The 24,217-nt window shown below is 39.3% G+C and overlaps 1 protein-coding gene across 3 annotated transcripts in view; it reads left to right on the top strand.

Moving 5' to 3' along the window:
• The window catches only part of jmjd1cb (jumonji domain containing 1Cb), a 103,546-nt gene that overhangs the window by 41,438 nt on the left and 37,891 nt on the right, over positions 1 to 24,217 (top strand). For 2 of the 3 annotated variants that reach the window (XM_026350989.1, XM_026350988.1), the window contains exon 2: positions 6,084 to 6,293. In XM_026350989.1, the coding sequence (XP_026206774.1) occupies positions 6,084 to 6,293 (210 nt within the window). Of the gene's footprint in view, positions 1 to 6,083; positions 6,294 to 16,211; positions 16,264 to 16,434; positions 16,653 to 24,217 lie in introns of those variants that run through there. The other variant, XM_026350991.1, reaches the window with a different exon arrangement.

Raw genomic sequence — 24,217 nt, 5'->3', positions numbered from 1 at the left:
AACTTAATATTTTGTTGCGCAACCTTTTGAAGCAATCACTGCAATCAAACGATTTCTGTAACTGTCAATGAGACTTCTGCACCTGTAGACCAGTATTTTGGCCCACTCCTCGTGAGCAACCTGCTCCAGCTGTTTCACGTATGAAGGGTGTCTTATCCAGATGGCATGTTTCAGTTCTTTCCACAGATGTTCAATGTGATTTAGATCAGGACTCAAGAAGGCCACTTCAGAATAGTCCAGTGATTTGTTCTTTGCCATTCTTGAGTGTTTAAGCTGTATTTTAGGTTATTATCCTGTTGGAGGACTATTACCTGTGACAAAGACAAAGCTTTCTGACACTGGGCAGCATGTTTTGCTCCAGAATGCCTTAAAAGTCTTGAGATTTCATTGTACCCTGCGCACAGATTTAAGAAACACTGTGCCAGATGCAGCAAAGCAGCCCCAAAACATAACTGAGCCTCCTCCATGTTTCACAGTAGGTACAGTGTACTTTTCTTTGTATGCTTCATTTTTGAGTCTGTGAACATAGAGCTGATGTGACTGGCTAAAAGGTTCCAGTTTTGTCTCATCTGTTCAAAGGACATTCTCCCAGAAGCTTTATGGTTTGTCAACATGTGTTTTCTATAATTTTTTTAATTTTTAATTTTTTTTTTACAATTTGCTATCATCAGTGAAGTCCTCCTCTGTTGTCTTCTAATAAGTCCAATTTGGCTTAAACAGTGACTGATGGTGTGATCTGACTCTGATGTACCTTGACCTTGGATTTCACCTCTAATCTCTATGGAAGTTATTCTGGGTTCTCTCTCTTCTGGGTTCTCTTCAATTTGTCATAATTTTTCCTCTTTTGGCCATATCCTAGGGGGTTGGCTACAGTCCCATGGACATTAAACTTCTGAGTAATATGTGCAACTGTAGTCACAAGAACATCAAGCTGCTTGGAGATGGTCTTACAGCCTTTACCTTTAACATGTTTGTCTATCAATTTAATTCTAATCTCCTGAGAGAACTGTCTACTTACTTGCTTTCTGTGGCTCATTTTCAGTGTGGTACACACCATGAACAGCACAGTGACCACTTTTCACACTTTTAAATAGGTAGACTGACTGATTACAAGCATCTTTTCTAGGGATATCGTCATTTTTAGCCTCTCCACTGTTGCCTAGTGCTTGCTCAAGTCGGGTTGTTGTTGTTTCCTATATAATTCTTATACAGTAATATTTTATCAGGTCTTAAACCGTAAACACTGTAAAGTACCTTGAGATTACGTCTGTTGTTAATTTGGCGCTATACAAATAAGATTGAATCCTTAAAAATTAAATCCTTATTATCAGCCACAGCTTCCTCAGTTCCTAAGTTGTAGTTATAGAATAATCATGTAAAAGCATCAAGGTTTCCAGGAATTCTGCTAGGAATCAAAGATTTTCTCTGTAGATGCATGGGAAAATTGCAGAACAGTCTGGATGGACCATAAAAATATATCTCTTTATTGTTTGTCTTTATTTGTCCCTATCAGCAGATGTCTCAGGTTTTTCAACAGTTGACAGGTTTGGATGTGATTATCTGAAGCCAATCTGCTTTGGATCAGGTTAGCCATTCAGCATAAAGCTTGTTTTATGCTTCTGCTTTGAATCCATGAAGAGTCCACACCACTGTGAATATATATACTGTGTGTCAGTGTGTGTCAGTGTGTGTCAGTGTGTGTCAGTGTGGGTCAGTGTGGGTCAGTGTGTGTCAGTGTGTGTCACTCTGCAACTACACCATCAAAATGCTTGTTGGTGGCGGGAGGTTTCTATACCACTGTGTTGAGCTTCTTCACCATTGTGTTGAGTTATTTTGGTGTACCACAAACAATTGAGACTGAAACTGAGAAGAGTTGGAGCTAATAGATGTTGAACAGTGGTTTGTTTTATTGAAATTGCTGCAATGCAGAAAATAGAGAAGACATTGGAAACATGGTCTGCTGCTGAGTGGACCAATCACAGTGCATGTCAGGTGTGGGTACAGCATAGGCATTGTATAGCTACAGACTTTAAGTCATATCCTGCACAGTATGTCTGGTGTTTGGTGTTTGAATCAAGCTTGAGTTACCATTGTGTTCTAGTTTGATTAAAAGTATGCCAGCTTTGTGGCACAGGAAAACCTGGATTAATTCTAACGTGACCCATTATCTGTCAGTGGAGTTTGTTGATTTCCATTCTACAGTTTGTAATCCAGGTAGTTGTACTGTTAGGAAGCTGTGATAATGGGAAAGTTGAATGTAGTAGTGAATGTGTAAATTCTTTGTGACATTTGTCACAGTTCAAAACAATTGAAGCTGAAGTACTGAACTTCAGTTCAGGAGGAAGTGGAATGGCTGGACAGTCAAATTGCAAATTTAAAGTTAAGTGATGAAGTGAAGTTGAAGTGAAAGTTGGTATGTAAGCAGTGCAAGCAAGTGGTGAAAGCATCTTTGTTCAACTGTCTATCGCTTGCCTGTTAGTAATTATGGGGGGAAGCCATATTTATGTGCCTCTGGGTGACAATGTCTCTATCAAAGTCTGTCTCCCTCTCACTTTCTCCCCTACTGATTGATATTCTGTAGCTGTAGAGAGCAGCAGCAGCATCATTTGGTTTGTTGGCATGTGGTACTCTGCTTACGATGCTGTCAACCTGGTTGCTATTGTGTTAGGCTGGTCACCCTGTTTCCAGGCAGCTCCACTCTTCTTTTTTTCTGCTTCATCTCATTCTTTCTATTTCACACACACACAAAATTGACATGCGCGCGCACACACACGCTCGTGTGCTATAGACTGGTCTCACACACACACACACACACACACACACACACAAACACACACACAACAGTGTGCATTTCCTCTTTGTTCTTAATACCACCTTCTTTTAAAATTGTCTCTTGCCTTCCATGCCTTAGTTTCTTTTGTTGCCTCCTCCATCCTCTTCTTCATTATTATTTTTCCACCTTCATGCTTCATTTTCTGCTCTCACCAATGAGATGCTGCTCTTTGTCAATTTCAGCTTCCTCGCCTCTCCTCACTGACTCTTTGTCTTTTTCCTCCCCCCGTGCCACCAATTCTGTGCCTTCCATCATCTTGATCCTTGTTGTTTTGCTCTTTCATTCAGTGAGCAGGAATCGGATTCTCCTTTTTTTTCGGACTTCAGCCCAAATGCCATATGATGCTCTTTTGCTTACCAGTTGAGATTTGCCTCCTTTGTCCTGTTGATTAGTCTGTGTTCAATAGTCTGTTTTTTTTATTCCTCTGCTCTGAGGAGCTGCAGGTCTGTGTTCTCAATAAAATGGAACTCTCTTTTTCTTCTACAACATCATATATGTGTGCTGCTATAGACTGATCCACAGTGCCCACTGCAGTGTCGGAGAGCAGCAACGTTAACCAGTGTGTGAGTGTGGCTCGAGTGCATTCCTCTGCAGGAAGCATATTCCTGCCCATAATGCATCTCGATGATTCTAAACTAAATGACAGCCAACTGCCTGTTCCAGTACATGCAGTTTGAGGCAGGAGGAAAATCAATATAAAGCGTGATGATGATTTCCTGTTTGTTTGAATTGATAATTACTTGCACATCTAAGATCCAGTCTGTCTTATTCTAAGAAACATAACAGCATGTCAGTGTTTGCTGCAGGCTGTTATGTCTATGGTGTTTGTGGCTGGTAACTGAGTGACCGAGCCTGGCTCTTCCATGAAGTGCAGACACACATAAGAGACTGAAATAACTGTTGAAATGTAAGAATGAGTTATCCTAGCTTCTGGTGCCCTTTATGAGTCAAGTATTAAAAATTCTGACTCCTACATTTCCCATAATGCATCCATTAGCATACTTTGGGCCTGGGGTTGTAAGCTTGTAGGTAAATGGGATGAAGAAGTATTTTTAGCCTGGATAACCTACATTTTTTCTGTGCAGTCAATCTCAATAAATCAGATTAAAGTTTTTTGGAGAGCAGGATAGAGCTTAGTGTGTGCGTGCGTGCGGATATGAATCACAGCAGGACAAGGCTGTGGCTGTAGCAGCTTGAAAACCTTCAAAAAGGGTTAAAAACAAAAAAATAAGTATGAAAGAGATATTATTCCCATCCATCCTTGTCTTTATAACATGTGTTCTTGTCTTCTTTCTTCCGTTCTTTCTGGTGTAAATAATCTCTGTATTGCCTCTGTGCTCGTCTGTATTCTGGATCAGTACGTGTTTTCTCTCTTTAAAAGACAGACAGTGCTGCTCTTTCCACATTGGTTGTTTGCTTTAATGCTTCATGCTCATTGGCTGCCAGCAGTCTCCCGTGCAGCCAGACAGAAAGCACCTCTGCTGCCGTTAGTGATGGGCAGATTATACACTGTGCACCGCTAAGCACACATTCACATACACTCATACCTACAACCACGCTGAGTACGGCAACACGCAAAAACAATCAGAGATTTTAATTTACACACACTGCTGTATCCTAATACTCACTGTCTGTACACAGCCTCTTTACCTCAATTAGAACTGAGACAGAATATAATGATCAGAGGATGCTTACGTGTTAATGATAGTGATGCTGTTGAACACTGACACTGAATGATCTGTGGTTTCAACAGGCATTCAATCTTTGTAGCATTGTGAGGCACATTGACTTGGTCTGCTTCATTCCTGTGTGTAGGTCAGTGTGTTTGGTTAGTGCTGTCTGCACTGTAGTGCCAGTAAGAGCTGACAGTGATCAAATCAGAGGCTGTACGGTGTGGCATCTGCTGTTCTTTGTTCTCTCTCTTATTGCTGCTGCTGCTGCTGCTGCGGCTGCGGCGGCTCTACTGATTCACAGCCCTGTGTTCATGTGTGATGCGTGCATGGGTCTCCATGACCATTGCTCACAGCTGCCTCTGGTTGCTATAGCAACACACTCACCAGACACTGAGTTTCTCCTTTCCTAGCATGTGTAGGTTTTTACTGAATACTTGCTGTACTCTGTTAGCATGTGTGTGTCTTTGTATGTACAGACACAATTCAGTACCATGGCTTTAATAATTTAATCTGTTTATACATGGATAGATCACTCTCCTTAGGGCATCTCTTTTACTGTGCGTCGACTGTGTATTTTCATATTATATGTGCAGATGCTAGAACAGGCTGCACAAATGCTGTACACTTTTTACTGTACCTGAATGCCTCTTGCATAGACACACACACACACAAAAGAAGTACAAATAGAAACGGCTGCTGCTGTTGATCTGCTAACATGCTACTCGTGCTGCTCTTTCTGTGTAGACCCAGCATAACCCAAACCAATAGCCAAACCCTAACCTGAACCCAATAAAACCAAAATTGGCATACATATAAAATCCCCTTGCTTCCCAAAAATGTCCTCATTCACAGTTCGTGAAACTGAAACTCAAACTGCTCCTCATGCAAAAAGCCATGCAAATATACCCACCCCCCCACCCACACAGTTACAGTTATTGCCTTAACAGTAAACCTTGACCCTCTTAGTGTGCCTAAGCTATAGACTAGGACAGTTAGGAAAACAAAATACTCCTCTAGTAATCAAACTGATAAGGTGCAACACTGAGTCTTAACAATGATGGTTTTCAGTGTGTTGTGAGTATTATTAACCGAGTTATTGCGCCTTTGTTTACCCTATCAGCGAGGCCAGAGTGACTACATTGAGAAAGTGATAAAAGACCTCAACCACCTGTTCAGTCTGTGACTGTCCGCAGTGCAGTGCAGTGTTAGAATACCTCCACATTATCTGACTCTGATCATAGTGTATTTCTCTCACTTACTCAGTGAAGGTTCTCAGTCATCCAGGTGGAGTTATTTGGAAATTGAGTCACAGCAACTGGACTTCCTTTTTGCTAATTTTTCTTTAGCTGGGATGAATTGGCCACGTGGCTGAAAAGGAGTATAAATGGTATTATATATATTATATAAGTTATGTCTAAGTTATACCCGTCTTTGTTTCTGTAGAAAATGTGTCAAAGTGTGTCTGTCAGGGTCAACAGGCAGTCTTGTCACAATCTTACATATAAAATTAAACTTCTTTCACAGGTTTCTATGTCTGTGATGGTATTACTGAATTTTCCCTCTCTCTGTTATACCAGGTATATGTGGAGTTTGACGACCAAGAGTGGGAGAAGAGAGAGTGGGTCAAGGTCTATGAGGATTTCCAGCTGTTTCTCCTGGAGCACCAGCTGGTCTGGGCCAAGAGGAAGGAGGGAACAGGAGGAGCAGGAGCTGGAGCAGGAGCAGGTGGAGGAGCAGGAGGTCTACTGCAGGCAACCAAGGCCAAACACATACTTTGGCCTGCCCTGGTAAGGCCTTTGTTTTCTATTTACAGTGCATCCAGAAAGTATGCACTGTCACTTTTTTACATGTATGTTACAGCCTTATTCCAACATGGATTAAATTAATTATTTTTCTCAGAATTCTACAGAAAATACCCCATATTGAAGTGAAAGACATTTGTTAATTTGTTAATTTTAATAAATAAATTTATTAAAAATTTAAAATTAAAAAATCTCATGCCAAGATATCAAACGAGTGGCCCCGTGACAACTTTGTAAATGTCCTTGAGTGGCCCAGCTAGAGCCCAGACTTGAAACCGATTGAACATCTTTACTTATGTACATGGGATTTTTTCATTTTTCAAACTTTTTACGTTGTCATTATGAGGTATTGATTGTTTGTAGAATTTCTGAAATAATGATTTTAATCAATTTTGTAATAAGGCTGTAACAAAACAAAATGTGGAAAAAGTTGTGCTGTGAATACTTTTTTACTTTCACCTTACTTGCACCTAAAAAAGGAAGTGATGATGTCATAGCACCAGAAAACTTTCTTCTGTTTCACAGTTTTACATTGTAGCATGAAGAGCAACTGTATCACCATTCCTTCATCATGTTTACAGTTGAGTGTGAAAGAGCACTCTGTGCCAATAATCAGTGTCGTCCAACACATACAGTGCCTATAAAAAGTATTCACCCCCTTGGATGTTTTATCCTTTTTTTGATTATAAATCAATCATGGTCAATAAATGTTGGAGACATAAAAAAATCAGAAAAATACCTCATTAATGTCATTAAAGTGAAAACATGTTTCTACAAAAGTGATGTCAATTAAATAAAAATATGTAAGGGGAAATCAGTGTTTGCATTAATATTCACCCCCTCTAAAATGACTGACTTAATCCAACAGAAGTCCCGATACTTGGTGCTAGTAACCCCACAGTTAGTGAAATGGGGATCACCTGAGTGAAGTGAATGTGTCTCAAGTGATTGCAGTATAAAGACACTTGTCTGGAAAGTTTAGTCACTGGTTATTCAGTATTCTTGGCTACCATTACACCATAAAGACAAAAGAACACTCACAGATACTCAGAACAGGTCATTGAAAAGCACAAGTCAGGGAGTGGATACAAAAAAAATCTTCAAGGCACTGAACATTACCCAGAGTTCAATGAAATCCATCATCAAGAAATGATAGGAATATGGCACATATCTAAATCTGCCTAGAACAGGCCGTCCACAAAGTGACTGTGCAAGAACGCGACTAGTGAGAAACTAACACACAGATGACTACTGTGAGGGAGTTACAAGCTTCAGAAACTGAGTTACAAGCTTCAGAAACTGAGATAAGTCTGTACATACAACAACTGTTGCCCAGGTTCTTTACCAGTCAAAGCTTTATGGGAGAGTGGCAAAGAGAAAGCCACTAATGTTAAATCTTGTCTCGAGTTCATCAATAGGCATGTGTAAGACTCCATGGTCCAGTGGAAGAGGGTTCTTTGGTCTGATGAGACCAAAATGGTCCTTTTTGTCTATCAGACAAGACGTTATGTTTGGCGCACATGAAACACTGCACATCACTACAAACGCACCATCCCAACTGTGAAACATGGTGGTAGCAGCATCATGCTGTGGGGATGCTTTTGGCAGCCGGCCCTGGAAGGCTTGTTAAAGTAGAAGGTATGTGGCAAAATTTGGGACAATCCTGGTGGACAATCTAATTCAGTCGGCAAGACAACTACGGCGGGAGAAGATTTGTTTTCCAGCAAGACAATGACCCGAAGCGAATACAGCGAAAACTACACAGAAATGGTTTACTGACAACAAGGTGAATGTTTTGGAGTGGCTGAGTCAAAGCCCAGACCTCAGTCCAATAGAATTTGTGGATCGACTTGAAAAGGGCTGTTCACACCTGATCCCCACGCAACCTGACAGAGCTTGAGCAGTTTTACAAAGAAAAATGACAAAAAATTTTAGTGTCCAGATGTACAAGTCTAATTGAGACCTCTCCACACAGACTCCATGCTGTGATTGCAGACAAAGGTGCATCTACTAAATACTGACCTGAAGGGGGTGAAAAATAAGGCAAACACTGATTTCACCTTACATATTTTTATTTATTTGACATTACTTTGTAGAAACCTGTTTTCAATTTGACATTAATGAGGTATTATTTTGAAATTCTTTCGTCAAAGTCACCAACTTTTATTGACCATGACTGATTTATAATGTCAATAAAAGGACGAAACATCCAAGAGGGTGAATACTTTTTAAAGGCACTGTAATGAAGATTGAAAAAAATTGAGACTTCCATGCCACCAATGTGAAATAAAAATATACATTTTCACATCAAACGCCTATTTTAGGTTCTGTGTGTTACTCCTGTCAGGTTGGGCTGTTATCAGGGTCACATGTGTAGTCTGAATATGACATAAGGAACTTTGGCGCTTTCTGTTCGTTTAGGTGATTAAGTTGTTAGGGTTTAGTCACTGACCCTGAAGAAGTCCGTAGGGCTAGAACTTGCAGATGGCAATATAGAATAGAGGCTTTGCATTTTATGTAGCACAGCAAATACTATTTATACAGTTTAGTTTGTAGTTAAATAGCTGCTAGTGGGTATGTTGAGCAACAGTTATATATTCTTTGTTTTTGAGTTTTAGCATTGTATGATAATAACTCACAGTTAGGTGTGTGGTATCAGAATTATGCTAATAAACCTAGAAATTGTATTTACAATGCAATGCTTTAAGTAAAATCACTGATTTGCTTTTTTAAACATGTTAAAAAAATGTTTTTGGACCATCTTCAGTCACATGTTCACACTGTACTGGAGAGACTACATCTGTGATCTGCTTTATTCTTGTGTGTAGATCAGAGCTGAGCTTGTTTGGTGCTCTCAGCAGAGTGTAGGGACGGTGAGAGCTGACATCAGATGCTGTACAGTGCTGCAAGTGTGGCATCTGCTGTTCTTTGTTCTCTGTCTCTTATTGCGGCTGCTGTGGTTTTACTGATTCACAGTCCTGTATGTGTCTCTGAGTGTATCATTGACCAAAGACCAATGCTCACTACAGTCTTGTTAAAATAAATGTATTTAGTCTATTGACTAAAACTCCACCCTTATAACAAAGATTTTGCAACAGTGTGTAATTTATTTGGTGTTTAAGATTTTTTTTTTTTTTACAAATATATATTTTTTTATATTCAGTTTTATGGTGGCCTTTAAAGAACACCATTTCCCATGATCCTTAGTCATTTGCAGGCTAAACATTACAGCTTGACAGAAAAGGCGAATCCAAGTGTGATTCAACAGGTGGCAGGTGAGAGTTCAGACATGTCTGGAATAACAGCAGGACAGAGAGGACTGAACGCTGCAGTCGTTTCTAGACAAAACAGAGATCAAAGTCAGAATGTGGAAATAATGACTTTTCCAGGGACTGTTGGTGAATTTATTTGCTGGTCTCTGCAACTTCGCTGGGCACACCCACAGTGTTTCAGAGCAGAGAGTACTGCTATCGTAATTTTCACATCTACTTTTACACACTAGCACGTTTAAATTATTAATATTATTTATTTTTTGGTCTTTCAATTTTGACTGGGTGGTTAAAACACACCTTACTTTGGTATGACAAACGCAGAACACATTTGTTACTGCTTTACATTAGCTTTGAAGGTGCAGCATCTCAGAAAGACTTGTGACTTTTTAATTGTATGCGTGTGTTTGTGTCATCGTCAGCATTCCAATGCTGAGTCTGCTGTGTCTCTGTCATCACACACACATGCTTTGGTGTGGTAGCAGTGTGGTTGCTGTGGTGGTTTTTGCTATTGTCTGTATGTCACACTGTTTCTCACACTGTATCATGCACACTTGAGACAACTGTAGTGTGCAGGCTCATGCTGAGCTCATGTTTATGTCTGTGGTAGTGAACTCTGTCAGAGCTCAATGTTTTTGTGTCTGTCCTTGACTCAATGATTTGGTTGACTGGTTGACTTTGATGGCAGGTAGTTTTGGACTGTTTGAATGTTTGTCCTGCAGTGACTGCCAGTGTGTCTATGAAGATGTGATTCACTGTTTTGATTATGTAATAGCAGAGTGCACAGCGCCATCTGGCACACACATGGGAGATAAGAGTTCAAAGATTTCCACACACAGTTTTTTCCTGGTTGTTCTTCTTCTGTCTGACTCCTCCTGCTGTTTTTTCCCACTTGTTTGTTGTCTCACAGGTTCCCTCTGCTATTGTCATAGCAACAACATCAAAATCTAGCACACACACAGATACACACATATGCAAGTAGGAAATAAAATTGTAGGCAATAGGCTCAAAAAACTGCGAATCACAGATTTTTAGATAAGATGAAAAGAATTCCAAGTTACACATTAAGCAGAACATTTGAGAAGTCTCTATTTCCTTGTTGGTTTTCAACACAGTGTGTTTTCAACTGAAAGCAGCTCCTCTTCATTCACACAGAAACATTCACACTGAAATATTAGTTTAATGTTTCCTCGAATGTCGAATTGTCAGTGTCTTCTGGCTCAACTGCCTCTTCATCACAATGGTTCAGCACAACATCCCTGCTACTGCTGAACCCTCACCAATCTCACCAATCTCACCAGTCTCATGCTCCTCTTTACCCTCACTTGTGAAAAAGACCCAGAGATATTTACCCTCCCACCACATTCAAGTGCAGCCACAGTGCATGCTGAAGCTCATGGTCTGATTACAAAAACAGAACAACATTGTCTGCAAAAAAGCAGAGAACTGAACTGGTCCCTGAAAATCACTGGCTGTATTGGTTGATGAAAGCCAGCCTGGGTGGTGCGTTTTGGAGATTTGCCACCCCCCAGATTATGCAAACTGGACCTCCTTCTGGAACCAAATATGGAACAATCCTTGATACGTGGGGTCCAGTCACACACATATAATACATAAATTACAGTATGTTGGGCCAGCACCTGCAGGGATACATGTTGGGGTTTCAGGTGTCAGGCAAGGACAGGGTACTAGGCGTCCTGACCCTTTGTATTGAAGATGCAGCACTTCATACAAATATTTCACAATAAAAGCCTGATGTGAGATATTAATGCAGAAAGTGTTGAAATTCTTTAATTGGGGTTTAACATTGATTGGAAAAAAATGCTAGTAGGCGCAAACAACTGCTTCAAGGGAATCTGCTGAAGTCTCTTTAAAGGCATTAAAACAAGAAAGCAGAAAGCACCAGTGGATTTTACTTACTTTGATGCATTTGCAGGAACAGTTGGTGTTTGCTTGATTTGCTTTCTGAAACCCACTCAGCCTTTGAACATAACTGCTGAATTATTATTGACACATTCACCTAGAAACAATTAACCTAAGACACAGACCTGCAAACCAAGTAGATTGCTTGGGTAGTTATTACATCATTATGTAACAAGCCCCCTGTGACTTCCACAAACAAATGCTCAAATGTCTCTTTTTTTTCGAATGGATTAAGGAATGTTTGAGCTTACTCACAACAGAAACTGCCTCTGCTCCAATATGCTAGCATTGATCAGTACTAGTAAGTAAAATAATAGCAGCAGCAGTAGTAGTAAGGCTAATAACATAACGGGTAGTGCTGTTAATAGTGACAGCTGAAGGTGGAGAACCAGAAGGATGCAGTAATCAGATAATAACTGTAAACTGCTAATGGCACTGGATATATATATATATATATATATATATAAATAAGACTGTATATATCGTATATACTGTATTTATTACTTTGGTTCATTCATTTATGCAGAAAGAGTCAAATTGTCAGGCTGGCTCAGAATATGCATTAAATATAGAGCAGCCATTCACAGTCAAACCTACAGGCTTCACTTACCTTAAGTTTTCTTTGGACTGCAGAACGCGAGTGTTGCAGACTCCATGTGCAAACACACACACACACACACACACACACACACACACAGAGCACATAAGCGTTTTTACACTAACTATGAATGCATGTAGTCAAGGTTTTTATATTATACTGACAAAGACTTAATTTTTCACTTTCTCTTCTATACTTTATGTGTGAAGGCACTGTTTGATTATTAATGTTTATGAGTTTAACAGCATTTATCATTGTTTGCATGTATGTATGTGTACTTGTATGAGGCAGATTTCTGCTGGTGTACTGACAGCTGGTGCAAGGCTGCAGTGTCATACAGAGGTGGGCAAAATTGTTGGTACCCTTCCCTTAAAGAAAGAAAAACCCACAAAGGTCACTGGAAACTGACAAAAGTAATAATAAATAAAAATGAACAAAAAATTAACTCATGAAAATCAGACATAGCTTTTGAGTTGTGGCTCAACAGAATCATTTTAATAAACAAACTAATGAAACAGGCCTGATGGTACCCCTAGAAAAGAAATGTGGCCACACTTTAGACATACATAGTACATCCCTTCACTCCTGGTACTTCAGAGAAAACACAGACACTTGCTGTTACACCTAGACAGTTCACATAGTGACACACACACACGACTTAGCTTTTCACCCATTCTCTCTCTTTATCCCCTCTTGCACTTCTCTCAGCCTGTGTGTGACATGTGGCCTGTGGTGACACATGCTCCTAATACACACACTCACACACACCATTATATCTTAGTGTGAGGATAAGTGCCTACATACAGGAAGTGCTCTCACATAATGATGTAACATAGGAGTTTCACATATGTGCTATGCCAGTAAATGATAAGTCAATTAATAATGAATTTGAAGAGGAAAGTTTCACTCATTAGGGTAGAACACTGTGATGTTTAGCTTTAATTGATGGGCCCATATTTTCAATTCAATTCAATTCAATTCAATTTTATTTGTATAGCGCCAATTTACAACAGAAGTTATCTCAAGGCACTTTACAGTGTAAGGTTTAAGACCTTACAGAAAATATTTATACAAAAAATGATAGAGAAAACCCAACAATCCCATTTGAGCAAGCTTTAGGCAACAGTGGAGAGGAAAAACTCCCTTTAGAGGAAGAAACCTCCAGCAGAACCAGGCTCATAGTGGGCGGCCATCTGCCTTGACCGGTTGGGGTGAGTGGAAAGAGAAGAGAGAAAAGAACAGCAGGCAATAAAGACAACAACAAGCATCAAGAACATTGGGCAGATGAACTGGATTCTGGAGATGTACAGCTCCAGGCCGAGGATACCTGCAGAAAAGTACAGAGAGAGGGAGACAGAGAGGAGGAAACACAACTAAAAGAGAGAGAAGACACAAAGTTAATGACATGCAATGATGGCATTTGCATTGATACAGGAGAAAGGAGAGAGGAGAGGAGCTCAGTTTATCAGTAGAGGTCCCCCAGCAGATTAAGCTATATCAGCATAACTACGAGATGGTTCAGAGTCACCTGATCCATCTCTAACTATAAGCTTTATAAAAAAGGAAAGTTTTAAGTCTAGTCTTAAATGTAGAGACGGTGTCTGCCTCCCGAACCTGAACTGGGAGCTGGTTCCACAGGAGAGGGGCTTGGTAGCTAAAGGCTCTGCCTCCCATTCTACATTTGGAAACTCTAGGAACCACAAGTAAACCTGCAGTCTGAGAACGGAGAGTTCTGCTTGGAAGATAAGGAACTATGAGGTCTTTAAGATAAGATGGAGCCTGATTATTAAGGTATTTATAAGTGAGGAGAAGAATTTTAAATTCAATTCTGGATTTAACAGGGAGCCAATGGAGAGAAGCTAACGTTGGAGAAATATGATCTCTCTTGCTAATTCCAGTCAGAACTCTGGCTGCAGCATTTTGGATTAACTGGAGGCTCTTTAATGAGTTATTGGGACATCCTATTAATAATGAATTACAATAGTCCAGTCTGGAAGTAACAAATGCATGGACTAGTTTTTCAGCATCACTTTGGGACAGGATGCTCCTAATTTTAGCAATGTTTCTTAGGTGAAAAAAGGCAGTTCTAGAGATTTCTTTGATGTATGAAGTGAAGGAGATATCCTGATCAAAGATAACTCCGAGGTTTCTTACAGTATTACTTGAGGCCAGAACTAAGTCATCAATGGTGAGAATGTGTTTAGACATAGTGTCTCTGAGATTTTTAGGCCCAAACAGTATAACCTCTGTCTTGTCCGGATTTAGGAGAAGGAAATTGGAGGTCATCCAGGTCTTTATGTCTTTTAAGCATGCTTGAAGTTTGACTAATTGATTAGTTTCTCCTGGTTTCATAGATAAATATAGCTGGGTATCATCTGCATAACAATGGAAATTTATAGAGTGTTTCCTAATAATATTGCCTAAAGGGGACATATATAAAGTGAAAAGAATCGGTCCAAGCACAGATCCCTGTGGAACTCCATAGCTGACTTTGCTGTGCATGGAAGACTCATCATTAACGTGTACAAACTGAAATCTATCCGATAGATACGATTTAAACCACTCTAGTGCTGTTCCTTTGATTCCAATGACATGTTCCAGTCTGTGTAATAAAATGTTGTGATCTATAGTGTCGAATGCAGCACTAAGATCTAACAAGATGAGTATAGAGAGTAGACCATTGTCTGATGCTAGTAGAAGATCATTAGTGACCTTTACCAGTGCTGTTTCTGTACTATGATGTACTCTAAATCCTGACTGGAAATCTTCATACAAGTTATTGCTACGCAGGTGGTCGTACAATTGCTTAGAAACTATCTTTTCAAGGATTTTAGAGATAAAGGGCAGATTGGATATTGGTCTATAATTCGCTAAGACCCCTGAGTCCAGAGTAGGCTTTTTGAGTAGGGGCTTGACTACAGCAACCTTAAAAGCCTGTGGTACGTAGCCTATTTGTAAAGACAGATTTTAATAAGTATATACACATTACCTTCTTTTTTTCTGACTTTTTTGGCAGGCATTTTAGCCTTTATTTATCTAACTAACAGTATAGAAGCAGACAAAAAACGGGAGAAGAGAGGGTTTGAAATGTGACAAAGGTCCGTTTTTATGTTTTAACAACCTGCAATTCAACCTCTACAATATCATTATTGTAAGATGGTGCAGTTTCAGTGATACTGCACAAGGATGTACTCAGTTTTGTTATTTACTGTTTGCAACAGTTGTATATTTCTTATGAAACTCAGTCCTTAAATTAAATTTACACTAAAAATAGAAGTACCACTCTACATTCCTTCTTCAGTAAATGTAAGTACATGGTTTAAAATTTACTTTGTTAAAATTAAAACTGCTAGATAAGTTTTTATGTATTAATAAATAAGGCTGTAGGTGGCCCTGTGGTAACTTCTCCAGCAGCCATCTTGGGAGCATTACAGCTGATAAGTCGGCTTGTGCTGCTTGGTTTAGGTGAAGTGTTTCCTGTCTGTTAACTACTGCAGTTAATTTTACGTGGTATGGGGTAGGTTAATAGCTCTTTAGCTCTTTTTAGCCCATTAATCTCCTGGTGGTCAACATCCACTTGCTCAGACTATCCCATTAAACCTGATAGTGGCTGTGTTGAACTAGTTATTTGTGTGATGTTTGTACTGGATGTAGTAATGGCGTCTCCAGGCTGCCCCACACTGACACAGCCAATAAGAAGGGGACGCTCTCTATCTCACTCTCTTGTATTTCTCTAACTGACTTCATTACTAAAGCATAATGCCAGCATTACACAACAGCAGAGGAAATCATGTAGCAATGTCATGTTGCATGACTTTTTGGAAAGTTTGTGTCTAACACTGACCATCGTTAACAAAACAGAAAGCAGACCATAAGCTCCTTTTGGTACACAGATTCTACTAAAACTAAAACAACAGGTTGTTGTTCTTGTAATGTAGTTCTTCTGTTTTACACTAGATAGAGTGTAAAACAGCCATTCACAAACAGAAGCATTAACTTCTTTCTTCCAGCATGTACCTGAAGTTGAGCCATATTAGAAATCACCTTTGTAACTCTTCCTGGCTGTGACATAGACACAGATCTTATCTGGCAGCGGATATAAGACGGCTATGAGATGAGAGAGAGTGACAGAAAGAAGATAGCCTGATGGATAGAGGGCAAAACTGTGAGTAAGAGAGGGGTAGATGATTTTTAAGAATCTAAACCCTCCTCTTCTGTACATCTGTCTATTGTTCCCTCAAGTCTTGTGTGTGCGCACTAATCTTTGCTACATGCGTGTGTGTGTGGTTGCATTGCATTTCTGATTAAGATATTACATCATCTCTCTGTCTCCCAGGGAACGTTGAGTACTGTGTGAACTCATTCAAGACACTCTGTGCAGACTCCCATGAAAGACACAAAGTGAATTTCAATGACCAGATGACACCCAAGGGCAGAGAGAGAGAGCGAGTGTAAAAGTGAACAAAGGGATGAGAGTATGGAAAAGAGAGAGTAAGAGAGAGAGACAGCCATTCTGCATCATACTGCTGTGGAAAACAAAGGAAAGGAAATAAGGTACTTTATAAAACATACTTGGCTAGTCTTTCTCTCGTATGGTAAATGCTTCAGATTTTGATCACATAAAAAAAAAGAACATAATTTATTGCACATGCCAAAACCTAACTACAGTACATTACAGCACTGTACACTTTCCAAGCAGTAGGGCTGTGCGATATGATCAGTGTAAGTCATTTCTTATCCAGAAAGTGATATGTAGCAAGTGTTAGCACATATCCTCAGTTTCCTGACAGTGTAATTTGGGTCTATGTCCGCAGATGTAAGCTGCAGCGACAACCATTATCTCCTTCAATCTTCCAGATTCTTTCCCATATCGTGTGCTTCGGGCAAAAACCATGTACAACATCTGACTCTGCCACTTGCCTTGAGCACTCATCTGTACTTTTGTGGCTCTTAAATGTTGTGTAGTTGGTTAAACAGGTTAGTAGCTTAGTTTGATGCGTGGATCAGTCTGCAACATAATTAACTGGACCCTTAAGCCTCATTTCACATGTCTGGTTTGTGTCAGAGTTCATGGACCAACAATGTTCAAGGAACAGAAACAACCACTTTTTTCAGATATGTTGTTTTGTCTTGGCTGGTCAGAGCCTTTTTCTTGTTCAGAATGAGCCCATTCTGTACATCTTTGTGTTCTTGCCTGGAACAACACAATAACTTGTTAGGTTTTTATTTATTTAAACAGACATGTTTCTCTCCAAACTAAACCAATATCATTTCAGAAAATGACTATACTATTCTAGTCATATCTAGCTGATCCCGCACAAAATACTCCTTATGTGCAGTGGTAATAAGATTAGCCTGTTACCCTGTAGGCTAGAATGGGGAGGTCTGTCCCTTCTGACTGTGAGACAGACTGTTGAACTGACAGGCCATATGATGCTGGGTCTGTTGGCCACCTCTGTAGCAAAGGCAAATGGTGTAGAGCCAGCATTAAAACTAATGGGACACTGTCTTCTAGCTGACACACATACACATGCACACGCTACATTCTGGCTGATTGCCCATGTACTGCTGCACACCAACATTAACTGGCAGACTTTTCCTCTGTCCTAATTTCAGAATGAGATAAACTGAAGGTTGTAGTCTAGGTATTTATGTGTATTGTATTTTTAAGAAATACATTTCTGACACGGCTCTAGCTGCTGCTAGATGCAAGTATTTCTGAAAAGTAGGTATACAGTGCCTATAAAAAGTATTCACCCCTTGGATGTTTCATCCTGTTATTGACATTATAAATCAATCATGGTCAATAAAAGTAGGCAAATTTGACAAAACATTTTTGAAAAATACTTCATTAATGTCAAAGTGAAAACAGGTTTCTACAAAGTAATGTCAATTAAATTAAAAAATATATGTAAGGTGAAATCAGTGTTTGCATTAATATTCACCCACTTTAAAATGACTGACCTAATCCAACAGAGGTCCAGATATTTAGTATCCAGTAGTAGCTAGTAGTCCCACAATTAGTGAAATGGTGCTAAGTGCAGTGAATGCATCTCAAGTAATGGTAAATGGTCTGCACTTATATAGCGCTTTTTACCTAACTGGTACTCAAAGCACTTTACACTGTATCTCATTCACCCATTCACACACACAAGCACACACACACTCACATACCGATGGCAGAGCTTGCGATGTAGCTGATCTGACTCACCGGATCAAGTGATTGCAGTATAAAGAAAGTTGTGTCTGGAAGGTTCAGTCACTGGTTATTCAGTATTCCTGGCTACCATTACACTGTGAAGACCAAAGAACACTCTCAGCAATTCAGAGAACAGGTAATTGAAAAGCATAAGTCAGGGGATGGATACAAAAAAATCTCCAAGGCACTGAAGATACCCCGGAGTTCAGTGAAATGCATCATCAAAAAATGATAGGAATATGGCAAATCTAAATCTGCCTAGAACAGGCCGTCCACACAAACTGAGTGACTGTGCAAGAAGCAGACTAGTGAGAGAGGTCACGAACACAGTGGTGGCAGCATCATGCTGTGGGGATGCTTCTTGGCAGCTGGCCCTGGAAGGCTTGTTAAGGTAAAGGGTGAATGCGGCAAAATATAGGACAATCCTGGAGGATCTGGATCTTATTCAATCAGCAAGACAACTGTGACCTGAAGCACACAGCGAAAGCTACACAGAAATGGTTTACCGACAACAAGGTGAATATTCTGGAGTGGCTGAGTCAAAGCCCAGACCTCAATCCAATAGAGAATTTGTGATGGACTTGAAAAGGGCTTTTCACACCTGATCCCCATGCAACCTGACAGAGCTTGAGCAGTTTTGCAAAGAAGTATGGCATAAAATTCCAGTGTCCAGATGTGCAAGCTTAATTGAGACCTATCCATACAGACTTCATGCTGTGATTGCAGCCAAAGGTGCATCTACTAAATACTGACCTGAAGGGGGTGAATAATAATGCAAACACTGATTTCACCCTACATGTTTTCATGTAATTGACGCATCTATCTGATGTTAAAAAACTGAACAATTGGTTCTAGATGGTATGTGTAGTAAAATGTCTGTTAAGTCTGAGTAGTGGAAGGTTTCAGATCCAGATACTTATTTTCACCTACAAATCACTAAAATGAAGCTATCTGTGGCTCAGAAGAGGTTACGATTAAATTTTATTTTATTTTATTTTATTCGTATAGTGCCAAATGACAACAGATGTCATCTCAAGGCATTTTACAGTGTATACGGTTTAAGACCTTTCAAAATATTACTATTAATATAATATAACTGTATACAGAATTATATAGAGCAACCCAACTTGAGCAAGCAACCCCTAAGCAACAGTGGAGAGGAAAAACTTAATGACAATGACAGGTCTACAAATAATTATGCCAAATAAATTAAGTATAAATTCATCTTTTGGATTTAATCTTCTGCTGCCTATAGAAACTTTGCCCATATATATTGCTCCAGGGGGTTAGGTTAGTCTACAAAAAGTCTCTGTTCAGGGGTAGTACTTCCTCAGGTTTTTGTTTTGTTTTGTTATTTCTATATTGTTATGAGAACAATGGGTGGATATTTAACATAATTTAATGTTAGATGTAACATTAGGCTTTGTCTTTGACTTTGAAGTGATTTAAAGTTTATTAAGGGGAGCAGTAGTAGTCTGTATTTCCAACACAACTGACCACCAAGAGATTCTACAGGTGCTCAAATAATTAGTCAATAGTACTAATTAGTAATAATCTTTAAAAAGTTCATGTATTTCACTAATTCCATTCAAGAAGTGAAACTTAATAATAATAATGTATACATCCATCCCACACAAACTGATATATTTGAAGTGTTTATTCCTTTTATTTTGATGATTATAACTGACTATAACTAATGAAAACCCCAAATTCAGATTGAACAGACAGCAGCAGAAGTGTCTCGCCTGGGCTAAAGACAAAAAGGACTGGACTGCTGCTGAGTGGTCCAATACAAGTTTCAGTTGGAATTTGTGAAATACATCAACTTTTTGAAGATATTCTAATTAAATGACCAGCATCTGTAGTGTGTTATGCTAGTAGCAGCTAGCTTAAAGCAAAAATGTTGATGTATTTGAAGATATTATGGCTTCACCTATTAGATCACTAATTTCTTTTAATCCGTCTCCCCAATAAAACCATCAAAGACAATAAATGATAAGCATCTACAGTTGGTATATGTGTCTCATAGTTAAGATTTGCCTGAATGTCCTTGGCTTTAAACTTAATTTACCTTTTTATGAAAAATTATACATCAAAGAGATAATTACAGCACAAAAGGTAGACATGCACAAAAAAAATGCACAAAAGGTAGACATGTGATATCTCGTCATCTCGTCATCTCTGTTTGACTTCTCTCCATCTTCTCTTCTTCCTGACTACAGATTGCTCAAATTCTGCTATGTTACCTAGCAACAGTGGTCCACTTTGTAAAATGAAATACAGCACACACACAGACATAGACAAGCACAAACTCCCAAATGGATATCAGCAGGCATCTTCTTATGTGGTCACTGCACTGGCTCTGTTTATAATGACAGAAGAACAAAGAAGAGAGTGTGTGAGTGTGTTATCACGTGACCCTCTCTCCTGCATTGATACCACAGCTTGCCTGAAACTGCAAACTGTTGCGGTGTGTGCCTTTGGCACACATCTGCAGGTACCCACAGAAAAACCCCTGGTGGTTGCGTGTTGTTTATGGGATTTTAGCCAGTCAGCTTTGTGACATGTCCATGTCATGTTGGTGGAAACTGGGTCAATAAAAAATGCCAGTCTGTTCTCCCTCTGTCTCTTCCTCTTTCTCTCCCCCTGAGCAGATGGAGCTGGGCTAGAGTAATCTCCTGCCTCCTGTGTGCTTACCTTTATAGCAGCAAGGGCTGCAGAAAAAAACATTTCTTTCCCTGCACAGTGCTCAGTCAAACAATAGCAGAAGGAGGGCTATACTCAGTTACTCAGTTTAGCTCAGACTTCTTAAAGACAGTTTTTGATATCCAATATGAAGAATATGATTGAGAGAGCTGGAGATTGAGATGGAGAGTAAGTCTCACATACATACAATTAATGATACCATATCATTACACTACAGTGTGTATTCTGTACTTACAGCTGTTGGCTGAAATGGTCATAGCTGTGGCCAGTTTCATGTGTATGTTTGTATATTTGTGTGGCACAGGATTTATAGAGGTGTGTATGTGTGAAAATGACTGTAGCTTTAATCCTGCATCAGTGTGGCAGATGGACTGCAGGATATTACAGCACTGTATCACTGTGTTTGTGCATGCGCATGCACTGTACAGTAAAAAGTTTAAATCTGCTGAGCGATGAACGGATTAATCAGAGCCGGTTTGTGGTCAGCTGATGAGTTCAAAGTTGACTCTTTAGAGTTTTGTGTCAGCTCCGCTGCTGAACTGTCAGGGTTCAGCAGGAGGGCAAACTCCAGCATACTTCCTTCACAGTACGTTATTCTCTTAGTTCAATACATATTAGATTTTATTTAAATCCAATGTTACAGTTTCAAAATTGTAGTAAAATTTTTTTGGTATTAGACAAATTAATGCTTGCAAACAAATAAAATTTAATAAGGTTTTCATCACTGAGTGACAGTAAACAAGTAATTTGACTTGACATTTGTATTTTAAGATGTAAGCAGATATTTTTATTATTAATTAAAAAATGAAAAAGAATAGAGGTTAGAAGAGAAGATTGTCATTCTTAAGAGATTAAGTGCCCCCGTTGCTATGTCCTGTTGATAGATTTAATGTGTTGGCCATCTTATCTGAAGTCAGCATTTGATAATAAAGACCATGAGGAGGTATATGTAACTTTTACATGCACAATAAAGCATATAGCAAAACAACATGAACCACAAAAAGCTAAAGAATAAGTTGTCTCATGACATTAGAAATAAAAATGATAGACAAATATGTTAAAAGTAAAGGCTGTAAGACCATCTCCAAGCAGCTTGATGTTCCTGTGACTACAGTTGCACATATTCAGACATTTAATGGGAATGTAGCCTACCTCCCAGGACATGGCCATAAGAGGAAAATTGATGACAAATAGATGAGAAAGAAAATACAAATGGTAACTAACAATACCAGAACAACATTAGTCACTGGTTGCTTTCACACCTACAGGATTTAGTTTGATTAAATCGGACTCAAGTTTGTTTTCCATCTTAGTGCGGTTCGTTTTGTCTGGTGTTAACACGGTAATCGCACTAGAGTGCGCACCCAAACAACCGCACCAAGACCCCCAAAATGAGGTGGTCTTGGTCCGAATTACTTAGCGAACTCTGTGCGGTCCTGGTGTGAATGTGTACCGAACCAAAACGGGACCAAACGCTATGAATCGCATGATTTGAGGACTTTGGGTGGTGTGTAGATTTTCCTTTTTTTTGTCCACCAAAAACATGCTGTCTGCTTAATGGTGGACAAACGTGGAGACATGAGGAGGTGAAGTTCCTCACAGACACCAGGTCTGATGACTCTGCAAGCGATGAAACGTAAGAAACGATTAGCAATCTGCGTTAACATTCATAGTGAACTCATCTCTCTCCTGTCACACAAACAGTACACAGTAGTCCACGACACTTCACTTTCTTCCTGTATTTACATCTGACCAATTAGCGGAGAGGGCGTTGTGGCATAGTTTAAAGTGACGTGTTTTGGTTCGCTTGGATTTTTACTCTGTGTGAAACGAAACCGAATCGAGGAGAAACTGATACAGTGTTACATAGTCATCAACTGATCAGACCAAAGCAAACGAATTAAGGTGTGAAAACAACCACTGTTAAAGCCAAAGTGGACTTAATAGAAGATGACCAAGGAGGACTACACTTATGAAAGTAAATCTTTAAAAAAAAAATTTTAAAAGCATGCTGACAAACCACAAAGCTTCTGGGGGAAAATGTCCTTTGGACAGATGAGACAAAACTGGAACTTCTTGGCAAGTCACATCAGCTCTATGTTCACAGACGTAAAAATGAAGCCTACAAAGAAAAGTACACTGTACCTACAGTGAAGCACGGAGGAAGCTCAGTTATGTTCTGGGACTACTTTGTTCCATCTGGTACAGTGTTTCTTAAATCTGTGCGCAGGGTACAATGAAATCTCAAAACTTTTAAGGCATTCTGGAGCAAAACATGCTGCCCAGTGTCAGAAAGCTTTGTCTTTGTCACAGGTCATAGTCCTCCAAGTCCTGTAATAATCCAAAACACAGCAAAAAAACACCCAAGAATGGAAGAACAAATCACTGGACTATTCTGAAGTGGCCTTCTTGAGTCCTGACCTAAATTACATTGAACATATGTGGAAAGAGCTGAAACATGCCATCTGGAAACTGGAGCAGTTTGCTTGTGAGGAGTGGACCAAAATGCCTATTCACAGGTGCGGAAGTCTCAATGAGAGTTACAAAAATCACTTGCTTGCAGTGATTGCTTCAAAAGGTTGTGCAACAAAATATTAATTTAAGTTTCAATTTAAGTCAGTTTCATTAGTTTGAAACTAGCTTGTCTGATTTTCATTAAATTTTCAGTTAATTCTTATTTAGATTTAATTTTGTCAGTTTCAAGTTATTTCAGTGACCTTGTGGGATTTTCTTTCTTTAACAGTAAGGTACCAACAATTTTGTCCGCGTGTGTATAATCAAACTTGGCTGTGCCACTTTTTATCCTTTTCAATAAGGATTTCTGCTAAAGAGGCTCCCTTGTGGTTGGAATGGGTGCAGTTCCCTCGTATAATTTGGAGAGGCCTTGCTTTAATTAGGTCATAGTTTATTTGCCTGTTATTTACACAATTTAAAGCATCCATACATTATTTTATGTTAAATGGAGTGAACTTTTTAAAACTCACATATTATGCATATGGTGATGTGTTTAAAATTCTGTTTGCCTAAAGTAAGCAAGTGTATTGAATTATAACTCTTGTATCACGTTATGTATGGTTTTTCACACTCTTGCCAACACATAGCTCTATTGACATCCATGCATATTAAGATCAGGTAGAAATAAGGTCTGATGGTTTCTGGTATCCGTTTCTGCTTAGGCGCTTTTTGTTGGGTAAACATAGCTTTTAGTGGTTTG

Source organism: Anabas testudineus, chromosome 19 (genome assembly GCF_900324465.2).
Source record: "Anabas testudineus chromosome 19, fAnaTes1.2, whole genome shotgun sequence".
Taxonomy (NCBI): Eukaryota; Metazoa; Chordata; class Actinopteri; order Anabantiformes; family Anabantidae; genus Anabas; species Anabas testudineus.
This window is presented reverse-complemented; position numbering and strand designations above follow the sequence as displayed.